Source organism: Solea solea, chromosome 11 (assembly GCF_958295425.1).
Source record: "Solea solea chromosome 11, fSolSol10.1, whole genome shotgun sequence".
NCBI lineage: Eukaryota > Metazoa > Chordata > Actinopteri > Pleuronectiformes > Soleidae > Solea > Solea solea.
The window spans coordinates 27,940,638-27,953,171 of record NC_081144.1 but is presented as its reverse complement, the minus strand read 5'-3'; the positions used below and the strand labels follow the sequence as shown (position 1 = coordinate 27,953,171).

The 12,534-nt window shown below is 39.4% G+C and overlaps 1 protein-coding gene across 1 annotated transcript; it reads right to left on the bottom strand.

Annotated features, from left to right (window-relative positions):
- Positions 1–4,802: 4,802 nt before the first annotated feature.
- LOC131468831 (uncharacterized) lies at positions 4,803–10,387 on the bottom strand. Its single transcript, XM_058643465.1, has 14 exons — positions 9,664–10,387; positions 9,098–9,236; positions 8,939–9,016; positions 8,475–8,846; positions 8,216–8,311; positions 7,903–8,132; positions 7,517–7,695; positions 7,331–7,418; positions 6,767–7,113; positions 6,533–6,650; positions 5,862–5,953; positions 5,657–5,771; positions 5,459–5,548; positions 4,803–4,960 (listed from the first exon to the last, which is right to left on the bottom strand). The coding sequence occupies exons 1-9, from the start codon at positions 9,724–9,726 to the stop codon at positions 6,823–6,825; spliced, it is 1,536 nt and encodes a 511-aa protein (XP_058499448.1). The 5' UTR covers positions 9,727–10,387; the 3' UTR covers positions 4,803–4,960; positions 5,459–5,548; positions 5,657–5,771; positions 5,862–5,953; positions 6,533–6,650; positions 6,767–6,822.
- Between the last annotated feature and the right edge of the window lie 2,147 nt (positions 10,388–12,534).

Below are 12,534 nucleotides of genomic sequence, written 5' to 3'. Positions count from 1 at the left end.
ACTGTATACATATATATTTATATGTATGACTCAGAAAGCAGAGACTCTTTTAACTTAACTTTACTTATGACATAACTTAACTTATGACTCAAACCTATTCATCACTTATCAAATTTGTGATTAATTGTATAATTGATTAATAATCCCAAATATCAATTAATTATTGCACCTCTGAAAGAAATACCTATTGGATAAAGCAAAGACAAAATTTAATGAATCAACAGGTGAAAAGCTATTTTTGGCCCACTGTGGTTTACCCCATGACAGCTGTACCAAGAAGATTCCCAACTGTAATTGCTGTGTCTGTGGCACATTTATATTTATGTTGACTGTAGAGTAAGATTTTAAACAATCGCACACACTTACCATTAAGTAAAACTTCATATAGAGCCTTCATCCTGTCAAGGCATTTGTCAAAATGCTCTGACAACTGCCATTTTGGATGGAGGACTTGTGCGGACCAGGTGTTCTGCTTCTTCCTTTTCTTTCCAAGAAAGACTATGGCCATGTAGCCCAATGTGTTTAACTTTTCTACCTGAAAATACAGATATACATTATATAAAACATACAGACATATAAGCAATTATATGGGCTGTAATTATGTAAATAATTACTATAGAATTTAAACACATACTAAGACAGATGCCTCATCAACAACATGAGAGATGGTTTGGGTTTTTTTTTGGTTTTTCAACCACATCTCCTTTCTGGCCTCAAATTTCTGGAGTTTTTTTGCCAGTCGTTGCTTCCTGGGTTGAACTGACTGGCAATATTTGCAGGTCTTGGTGGCCACACCAATAGCTGCTCTGCAGGTCACACAGGTTGTTGTTGTTGATCCTCGTGGCATCTTCAAACTACAATATAAAACAATCAACATTTAATAACCAAAGTGACAAAAGAACTGCATTATTTAAGTGTTATCACATTACAAATGTTTGTAATTTGGCCTACTTCAGCAGTATTAGTCGTGTCAGACATCAACACTTCATGTAGCACTGTTTCAATGGTGTTCATATCACAGCATCACATCCAATGAACTGCTATTATCCTTAGCAGCAAATACAAGGCTACAGATTCTATGCAACAATAACCCATACTCTATAGTCTCACATAGCTCCAAGTTGATTTTTGTTTTCATCTAGGTATATCTGTATTTTGTTTGTGTATATGATTTTATCACTTGTCTTACTATAGCTCCTATCTCATTTTGATTCTGCTGAAGTGACATGTGAATTTGGTATCAATAAAGTTTTCAACTAATCTCATCATTCTGTCCTCTGTTAGCACATTGCCGCCAACTGCAGCTAACGTTAAGTGCGGTGACTAATATAATGCTGGATAATAAACCCCTATGTCATTGACCACATCACTATAAATTCATGTTGTTTAAATAAGTATGACCTAGACAGCGCTAACTAACTTTATAATTCAGGTTCCGTTAGCATGTTGATATCAGTACGAGTGTTCATTACCTACCTTAGAGGATGTACAGTAGGAATGATGTTGGCGGAGAGCGCGGACACACCCCTCACTCACTTGTCAGTCTGCTGACCTCTGTGCCTCTGTGATAGGGCAACCCACGTGCCAATCAGCGACCTCTCGCAGCTACGTTGCCCACACGTCCATGTGCCCACACGTAAAAACGTGATGCCACTTTTGTGACACTGATTTTAAGATAAATTGGGCTAAGTATTTTCTACAAAACCCTGTCTCGATTGGGAATTTTATTCCCCACTATATATTCTCTCACTTTGGTGGTCTGAGCTTTATTTTGAACTGCAATTACAACGTGGACAAACTCCCTGTAGAACTGTCCACTTTCCATAAACAGGTCCTTTTAGCATGGTCTCTCATTTAATTTTATCTCATTTATTATTTCTTTCTCATCCCACACGTATCTAATTTGGAATAACAGAGATATTTTATATAAAAACAAGTCACTCTTTTTTGAGAATTGGGTACAGAATCAGATTCTGCTATTTAACGGGGAGGGGTGACTTCTCCCTTACTGAGAATTTCTATCAACATATAATATTCCAGTTATGCCATGATAATTTGCAGTTGTATTTGACACCATTCCATCAGGCTCAATAATGCTTTTTAGAAATACTGGCAGACCTCCACCCACTTCTGTCTTCCTCTCCGCTATGGCTGAATCACCTGTTGTCATTCCATTTCAAAGGTTGACTATCTACCATAACCTGAACCCAAAGACCACTATAATCTCTGTTTTTGGGCAAATTATAATCTGTGATTGCAAAATAATAATTTATTTCATTGTAGGCTATATTTCCAGCAGGGTGCCTGGCTGCAGCTGAGGTTATGTCATCCAAATAACTAGTTAACCATGTTATCCAATGAAGCACTGCAAACACTTTTTTGTCTACTAAAATCTAACTATAACATTAGATGCATTGTGTGACAGAGTAACTTGGCTGAAAAAGAGCACAATAGCACAGTCACAGCACTGCAGTCATTTTTTTAACCAGGTAAAAAAACAAAAACGACTGAAACAGGGGAGGTCTGTCAAGAATGTCAGAAACACAATGTTAAATAGCAAATTAATAGAAAACACAGTGGAATACTTGTGAATTTGCATGCAGACAACCTAGACTGGATGTGGCCTACTGTTTCCAATTAGTAGCCTCTCTATCAAGGCCTACTTTCTTATCATAATTATTATTAGTCTACCTAATTGTCACTCTACCTTTTGTCTCCTGACACAAAACATAGGCAATAATCACACTATTTGCAAGAGAAGTGACATTTCCCCTCCGACACTATCTTTTTAACATCAGGCTTGACAGCTTTTAAGCTTGCCTTATGCGCCTGCAGTCCTACTTGACTTTTCACAAATTCACAGATGTATGTTGATCCAAACAAAGTGAGCACATGCATGGCCAATGTCTTCTGTATATCATACTTTTGGGGACAAGCCACCCAAAAACTTTCTGTACCATAGAGAGCAGCCTTCATGTCACCAGCGGCCTGGATGTCAATCAGTTCACTGTGATTGACCACCTCATCCAGCGACAATCACCTTCCCCACATTAGCAGTTGACAGCCTCAACTAGTGGCTTGCTATCATATAGGTAATATGAGTCTGTTAACACTGACAAAGGCTTAAAAAATAACTTGTTTTTCAAAGGCAAATTGATATATGAAATAATAATATATTACTTAGGGTACAATATTCATTTTAATTATATATCATATTATATAATAGTAAAATTAAAGAGTGTCTGGCCCTGATGGTGTCTGTCAGAAAAATTCCAGCACTTGGACAAGTGTAGTTGATGAGCCCTGCCTTAGAATATAGGCCTAATGCTTACGACAGACTTACCTGAAAGGAACAACTCACACAATGGGATAAAACAGGAAACTGGCTTAAATAAAAACTATTCATGAAACAAACAAAAGAGACACGACTATAGTTGAAACAACAGTTCACTTTACTGGTTGAAATTAATAAAGCAGGCTTTCTAAAACCAAGAGACTATGCCCTGTTCAAAATAAAGACTGTATATCTTCAGATAGAGAAGGTGTATGTGTGTGTGAGAGTGAGTGAGTGAGTGAGGGGGAGAGAGAGAGAGAGAGAGAGAATTAATATACTAACATGTGGAAAAAATAAGCACAAATAGCACACTGGTGGAGAGAGTAACAATACATAGGCTATGTAAACTACACAACTACAGTGAAGCTATGTAGGATGCACAATACTAACATAATGGTTGTTTACAGTTTCAGAGGAATTTGCAGTAAACAGCAGTAAAATTGCCTCAGGTTTTACAAACAAGTTATTTACAGCACTGTTTTAGTTTGATACACATCATCTCCCTAATAACTAGTCTTCTAGTTCCTCATCAGTAGAAGAAGTATTCTCCAAGTCTTCCTCTTCAGAGAAGTCATCTAAGGACAATGTTTGCAGTCCAAGAATACTATTGTATGTTGTGCGTGCTGTGGCCAGTTGTGCTTCAACTTCACACAATCTTTTCTTCAGCACACAGAGTAGTCCCTCATGTCCTTTCTCCATCAATCCCTCTGTACTGCCTGAGAATGTGACATTAAAAAATAAATAAATAAGCCAAGTGGTTACCAGAGAAGCAAATTGAAAAAAGGACAAACTATTTATTGTCCTTACATTTCCCATTGGTGTCTTCGGTGAGCTGAAAGGTAAGCTCTTTAATCAGTCCAGCAACACTCATGTACTCCATGTGCTGTTTGACTTCACGAACCACAATGACTTCTTCTTCTTTCAGTCTAGCCAGCAGCATTACCTTATCCATATCACCATGACCTGCAATACATTACATAAAGTGTTATCTTACATCTTAACTCCTATAAAAATATTGTGACAGAAGATATTTCGCATACATATTGTTTTTTTTGTGATTTTGATGGCTGCAGCAAATTTCAAACAAGCTGGGGAAATTTGTTGAAAACTCCAAACCACCTGTTTGGATTATTCCCCTAAACATATTCATTAGTAACAGGTGATAATCTCATGATCATGCTTTGTGTTATTTATCCACCAACAGCGAACCCACTCATACACAACCCTTCCCTAAACTGCTTACTGCTATGGGTGTATTCCTACAATAGAGAAATAAACCCTGACAGGATGTGATAGTACCTCGGCGCTTCGCAAAAGGGGTTCGATAACATCCATTTATACATTACTGCATTCATTTTTTTGCATATTGCCTAGTATCTTAAGATTTACATCAGATTCCATATGTACATCAAGATGTGTGCATCAAACAATTGGTATTCCGTGCATTTCAGAGGAAGTACTTACATTCCCATGGCCAGGAGTAGTTGTCCACAGCCAGGAGTTCATTGGGAGGAGGGAGTTTTCCAACTTCCCCCACAGTAGTATTATGGTCATTGATGGCAACTTCCAAGGCTTTTTTCTCAAGAGCAATCTTTTTTCTCAGTTGATGCCTTCGTTTATTCCCACCTACAATGAGAAACACAAAATGAGTGCACTCACACCATGACCACACAAAACCACCATAAAAAAATAAGGCTTCTCAATATACATGAATGTGTATATGATTATTGTGACAGATGCTGTGTGATCATTTTTGCATCAAAAGTTTCATTATCATTTGAAAAATTGTAAAAACACTTAATATTTTTTGAAATAGACAATATGAAGTGTTTTACAACATTTGTAGGTCAGGACATCTCTGCACTTTGCATAAATATTGGAAATAATAAATATAATAGTATATATAATAATAAATATAATAGAATAAATATTTGGATATTGCACTCAAACTTATTATGATTTTGACAGTTTTTCCAGTATGCTGCTCTGACTTGTAGTAAACCTACTTCAAAAGATGTTTGTTTTTGTTTTTTTAAATAAATGACTATTCATACTATGTATAAGTCAGTAGTGAATTCATTTTTTTAACAAATTTGCATTACTAGTGGCCTTTTCTGCTCTCACCAGACTGACGATACAGCTGAAATTTTCGCTGTTTGATGCCCAAATATAACCCCTCGATGGTCCTCTGCAGGTCATTTTGGGTTGTTGCTCCTTTTGACGACAACAAACAAATTAATTCATGCCCATCTCAGTTTACAATCAGCCTCTTTTCAGATCCGCTGTACAAGAGCAGAGCCATCAAATATTTTCTCAAAGTACCTGAGGTCCACTGCTGAACATCAGACACCCACTGCTGGACTATGTCTTGCTGTATAGACAACTCTGCGGTGAGTTTCTCCAGGTCCTTTGTTGCCTCTGTAATCCTTTGTACAGTCTGTCCAAAAGACATTTCTGTGTTAACAAATGCTGAGACACAATTTAAAAACTGTTATTATACATATTTGCCTATTTGCCTAGTTAGTACCTTGATGTATCTTTTGGCCAGTGTCCGGTCAAGGTTTTCCGCCTTTCGCTTGTTCCAGCCACTTGCCTGGATTGTCAGCATGTCTGTGCGAACTTGACACACAATGTATATGCAGTAATTTAGGTCCACAGTGAGGACCAAAGGTCAGATACTACATTGATCATTCTCTAATATTGTTACATAAACCTGGAAATAATACACTTAATTAATGTGTCAGAAGTTAAATTATTATAAAGAGAATCTTGATCAGTATAAAAGTGCTGACTAGACAATTATTTTCAATTATTAAGGGAGCACCTATGCATGGAAATCTAAAATGCAAAGGCCGAGCATCAGTGTTCAAACCCCTTCTCAGAAGGGGGAATATGGGAAATATTTAAGTCTGGTGCTGTTTGTCTTCTCTGGAGTTGGACACCTGCAGAGATTTGACTCCACCTGACCACCAGGAAGCACTCTATTGTAGAGAGGTGCTACACCTTCTGGTTTGGTCTATGTGGAGAAGGAGTCATACTGCAGCATGATAACGACCCCAATCACACCTCAAAGCTCTGACAGAACCACTTGAAGATCAAAGATGATAATAAAAACGTAGTGCTATATTCAAAACAAACAAAAAAAAATGTCGGCTTGTGGTCTCAATTTGGACACAACTATACATGAAGAATGCTTACCGGCTTTTGACATGTACTTGGAACGGATGGCTGCTCGGGAGAGGAAGCTGTTAACCTGTTCAACCTCCTCCCCGATTGTTGTTCCAGCTCCTTCCTGATTGCGTCCCCCCCATTTTAACTGTAATACATTTAGATGAATGTTATCATTTGGAAAACAAAAAGTAGGGGCAGTGGACAGACAATCATAATGTGTGGTACAAATTGGTAAGAAATACATCTAATTGTCATTATTACCTCACACATCCAAGAATGCGCTTTTGCATGCATGATGGAGAGAAATGGGCGCATGTTCAGCAAGTCCTCCAACTCTGGCAGTGGTCCACAACTCTCTGCAGATATGGCCAATATTTGCAGACCACATCAGAGCAAAAAAACTGGACGGTCTGTGAAGCTAGCTGTTTCTGGAGATATAATGGGTATGCAAATATTTCTCCACGGAACATATTCAGTCCCTTCAGCAAGACCCCATGACGGCAGACAGCAACTTCAACACCTTCCTCGTCTAGTTTGCTTGCAGACTTGCTGGCAGACTCTCGTGCTGCTGTCCACTGACCCGCACCACATCTCCCTTTCCCTGGATTCTTAAACAGATGAGGGCAAATACAGACATTTATACAGTTACATTATACAAAATAAGCTGTAAGCTGTATGTATATATTATGTATTATGGCATTTGATGCAATAATTCCACTTACTTAAATAAACCAAATAATGTATAAATTTTGAAAATAACAGGCAAACATTCATAAATGTTTTAAATTGTGGTGTTACACATGAAGAAATATAAATTTAGCTTACATGTCCAGTTGTTCCATGGATGTAATCAACAAAGGAGGACACCTCAGCATCACTGGCCAAAAAGACTCCATCAAAAAACCCATCAGGTCTTGAAAGAAATATATAGATGTGGGTTACATTTACAGTATAAAAGTAATTTAAAATTTTTGGCTCACTAGCATTTCATTGTACATGAATGTTACACACCCTGGTTGGCTTTTGAAACGATATAATTTGCGGTTCCCATCCACTGCAACTGCCAACATGGAGGGTGTGCATGCAGGGCACTGAAAATGCTGGACCTGAGACAGCTTTTCAACCTCAAATTTGGCATAGGCCCATTCGAGGAAGGCCCTCTGCATTGTGTCCCCACATATCTTACCACTCTGAGAGCAAAAGTGAAAAAACAAAACAGTAAGCAGTTAGTACACAACTGATGATATATCGAAGGTTGGCTTCAGACCGTGGTACTGGCGAAAAAAAGGGCTCTGTCAAGAAATGTGTGCTGAAATTTTGAGGATCGTAAGAACAAGTCCTAACAATTAATCAGTTATTTAAAAGGTGATCCAAATTTAAACGACAAATTCACTCACTCGCCCGAAGAGTTTCGTTCGACACTCGAGCATGCTGACAAAAGCTTGTCGTGACATCCCTGGGGCAGTGATTTTTAGATCCTCATACGTGGTGAACAAGTCCACCATGTACAAGGTCTCAAAATTGACAGTGGCTGGCCAGTAACCACTTTCAACCAGATCGCTTATAGTCACTGACAAGGTTTTTCCACAGGAGCAGTTTACTGATGGAAGGAAGAGGTTGTATCTTCCTGTAATGTCAGAGAAAAACAATTATCTCTTGTTCACAAGAAACAAAAAAGACAATATGAAGAAATAATAACAAAAATGTTACCATTCATTCCAATTAAAATAACTGCCTTGCCCTTGGACAAGCTTGTTTGCCCAGTGGAGCAGTCACAGCAGGGAGGAACGATTGGTAACATGCAATCTAAAAAGCAGAATAAGTTTACACATTAGAGTAAATGAAACCAAAAACTCAACAGTGAGGATTGTTTCTATCAAACACAACTTCATCTAGCATGTTTGTTGGAGTAAACCAGGGTTTGTGTAAAATGTAAAACAGCCTATATAACCTGAGACTTAAAAACTACCTTTTTCATGATAGGAGAATTTCCCTCCCTCATGCTGCTGAACAAAAGTGGATGGTGGCAGGTGTCTGAAGAACCCCTCCACCATGGATGCTCTGTTATGAAGCACCAGGGCCTCATGTGTGGAAAGGTCACAGGCTGTGCAGTAGAGTGATCGTGGTAAACAGTCCCTACACATCACTACTGCAGCGTTGTGTCCACAATGATGGCAAACCCCCTCCTTGGGCTTCTCAGATGACAACATATTGTTCACCATGAAGGGCCTCAGCACTGTCCAATTTTCCAGAGAGGAAGTTTGCCTGTTCCTCCAGTGCGAGGGCAGAGGTTGTTCAGGACCACTTCCTAAGAGGTCTCGCACATCTTGAACGAGGGAATCTGAAAATGAAGAGGGAAGAAGGCAATGGTAAATCGGGGCAATTACCACATAACAAATGAGGAAACAAGTACTAAAGGAAAAAAGGAAAAACCTAAATTTTCGATGGTCACATTTTCTTCAGTTGTGTCTTGAGAGTGAGAACAGGAGGGTTTTACACTTGCTGAAGAAACTGCAAAAATAGGAATATCCATTTAGAATTGCTCAATCAATTAATGCAACTACTGATGAACAAACAAACAAAAATACTAACCAGTGGCTGAATCTCGCTTTCGTTTTTCCCCAGCTCTACTTCTTTTTGGCAGAGGTTGACCATCTTTGTCCTCATCAAGCCAAACACACAACTTTGTGGATTTCTCTGATCCTTCTTTTGTGTGTTCATGCTGATCCACCTAAATAATCAATAGAGCCACAGAATGAACCACCACCCACCAAGGTTTATCACCAACTACAAACATCCTACTATATAACCAATGTTATATATAATGATATTACATTGTAAAAACTAAGATCTGTACTGACAGATAAGATCTGTACTGACTAAAAAACCCTTTCTACATTGAAAAAAAAAGAAAAGAAAGTGAAACATTTTGTCAGTATATTGAATGAAACTCTAACTGGCTCTAAGTATGAACTCAGCTCAGCACTATAGCTTGCATGTGAATAAAGCCATTGAACCAGGTACTGAATAGTTGTTTGTTTGGAGTGTTTTCAGTTTTGTACCTTGATACTTTTTCCTTGCTATACATCAGAGTCTATTACGGCCTTAGACATTGTAATTAGCATGTAATTAGCATCGGACACTGAGATGTTATTTACCTTGCATTCATCCAGGAACGCATCAACCAGGAATATGGCATCGTCGGGGTCAAGTTGATTCATTTGCACAGCTTGGTCAAGTTACTTTTCCACGCTTCCTTTTCCTCGTTTATTTCCTCTTCTTCGTCTTCTTCTTCTTCTTCTTCTTCGTCTTCTTCTTCTTCGTCTTCTTCTTCTTCTTCGTCCCCTTATTCTTCGTGGGCCCATGACGCGCCAAACCCCATCAATGAGATCGCACCACACAGGAAGTTACAGGATCCGGTAGATTTCAAAATTAAACACAGCGGACATTTGATCGTAACTCGTCACTTTGTCAATATTAGTTTCTCCCGCTGCCACAGAATAATGTGTCGATCGGCAAATCAACCTCAGACGCAAGGCATGTAGTTGTCGAGGGTTTGATCCGTCAGATCGCAAGGGTGTCCTATGTGTAATCTGGGGCCACAACCAAATCAGTTTCACATTTTTCTGGAGAGATCTGAATAATCTTCGCAACAACGAGCAAGCGAGTGATTATGTACATTCACTAAGTGAATATTATGAAATTAAAATATATATTTCTCGCTAGAAATGTAATCAAAACGCATTTTTATGCAGAATCATACTCAAAATATTGATTTCTTTCACTAAAAATGAGCGAAATGTCCGCCATGTTTTTGTTCTCACGGCCGGAATCTTGAAAGTCACGTGACCTGGACGCAAAAGAATAGGCAGAAAAAAATGTAACAGTCATACAATTCCAGGGCCATTATTGTAACCCCTCTACGTTTTTGAACTGTGGACCAACGTAGCCAGGGTACGTTTTTCTATGAGACTGGGTTGCCATCCCGCCTTCACTGTTCGGCGTCTCCTGGACTGTCGCCGCCGCGGCCGTGGCGTTCAATACTTGGTCGACTGGGAGGGCTATGGGCCCGAGGAACAATGCTGGGTGTCCCGCCGGCTCATCCTGGACCCTGCTCTCGTTCAGGACTTCCACCGAGCTAACCCCGAGAAACCCAGGCCTGGTGGTCCGCCCAGTGGCGTCCGTCGGGGGGGGGGGGTACTCTGTCACCTCTGCTGGATCTGCCTACCTCCCACCCCACACCTGCCCTGCTGCTGCAATCAAGCCACCTGGTTTCCATCAGCTCATCACCCAGTCTGCATTTAGTTCCTGTCCCTACCTTCAGTCTCTGCCGGATCGTCACTCAGTGTACACGGTTTGTTGGAAGAAGACTACTAATCGAGCTAACCTTTAGAAACTGTACTCTGTTGCCAGTCGGTGAAAAATTTAAACCTGTTTGTCTTTTGTTCAGTCCTTTCCTGCCTGCCCGTCTGCCAGCCCAGCCATCACCTCAAGCCCTCCAGCCGTCATCCCCCCCCGGACCAGCACCCTTCCTTCCCCGCATTCCCTCATCTCAAATAAACCTTTTCTTTCGTCAGTCAGAGTCTCGTTCTGGGTTTCTTGCTAAGCCGTGACACAATCCGGCTTGTATGTTTGATTAAAAACATTTTTTGGTTTATCAAATAAAGAGGGAGTGAATGAGATTTTTAATACTTAGTTTTGTAATACTGTAGATGTAGTAGTATACACAAATAGAGGTTTTAAAGCAGCTCAAATGCCAGTAATATGTAAATAAAATAAAGGGTGGAGCTTATTTGGATCCACTGGGTAATATTCATATTCATTACATTTTGCAAGTGCACATATGGACAGAGGACAAATTAAACTGACAGTGTCTTAATAAGGTGTGTCAGCTTCAGTGTAATTTGATATTGATTCTCCAAGACTCTGAACTCGACAATTTTTACAAGGGACCCTTTTCTCAAAGGGGACAAGTAGATCCAAATCATGCTCCCTAGAGCAAAACAGATCCACTGGATCACCTCACTGTAGGGATCAGGTTTTCTTGTTTTTTGTTTAATTTGTCATCTGTGGTATATGGCAATACACATCTTTTTTCTATGTCCTAATTAGTTGCCATCTGTTTTATAGCTTGAAGGGGGGTCCATACTGTCTGATAAGACAAAAAACTACACTAGTCATGTGCAATATCAGTGAATACATGACTTCCTGTGCACCCTTAGGTGCAGGAAAGTAGCTAAATTTCGCAGAGGAATGAAAATACCCGCCACAACAACAGTACCAATTTCAGGATGCAAATGTATCATGTTCCATTGTTGCACTGAAATCTGTGACCCATCATATTCTGAGGTGCCTCTACCATCTCACTGCTAGTTCCCCTTCTGTCAGTAAAAGAAAAAAAATGTCACTCATAATTATGCAAAAAGTCATTCTCAGCTTTTCTTCCCCTGATGAAAATATTTTAAATCATAATTATGACATTTTAAACTCGCAATTTCAATTAAGCATGGGGAAATGTACTTCCATAGGAGTGAGGTGGTTAGGGTAAGAATATTAGGACAGGTCACAGAATAAAATGGATCACATATTTAAATGTAACACTGGCAAGAAAGAATATCATTTGTAAACATGGATTTTGAGGATTGAAAATTCAATAAAAGGGTGACTATGCCACATCCATAACAATTGCAGTGATGTACTCCATGGAGGACACAAAAAACACATCCTTACCTGATCAAAATGTTAATTGTATCTTCTTGTTATTATTACTGACAGAGCATGAAACAGTACAGTACTTTATGGACACAAGACAGTGTCATGCCAGTAGCCAAACTGTCAAGTATGACACGTATGTTATGATCAAGTAACACTGCAGCACCGAGGGTTCAGCAAACTCGTCTCCGGTCTGTCTCTGCTCCGGCGTCCGGCGGAAATAGGCAGCAGGTCTATTTTTGCCGGATGCCGGTGACAAAGCATCTATTCACGTAAATAAGAGCATGCACTGAGCATCCGGTAAATTTCAAAATAAT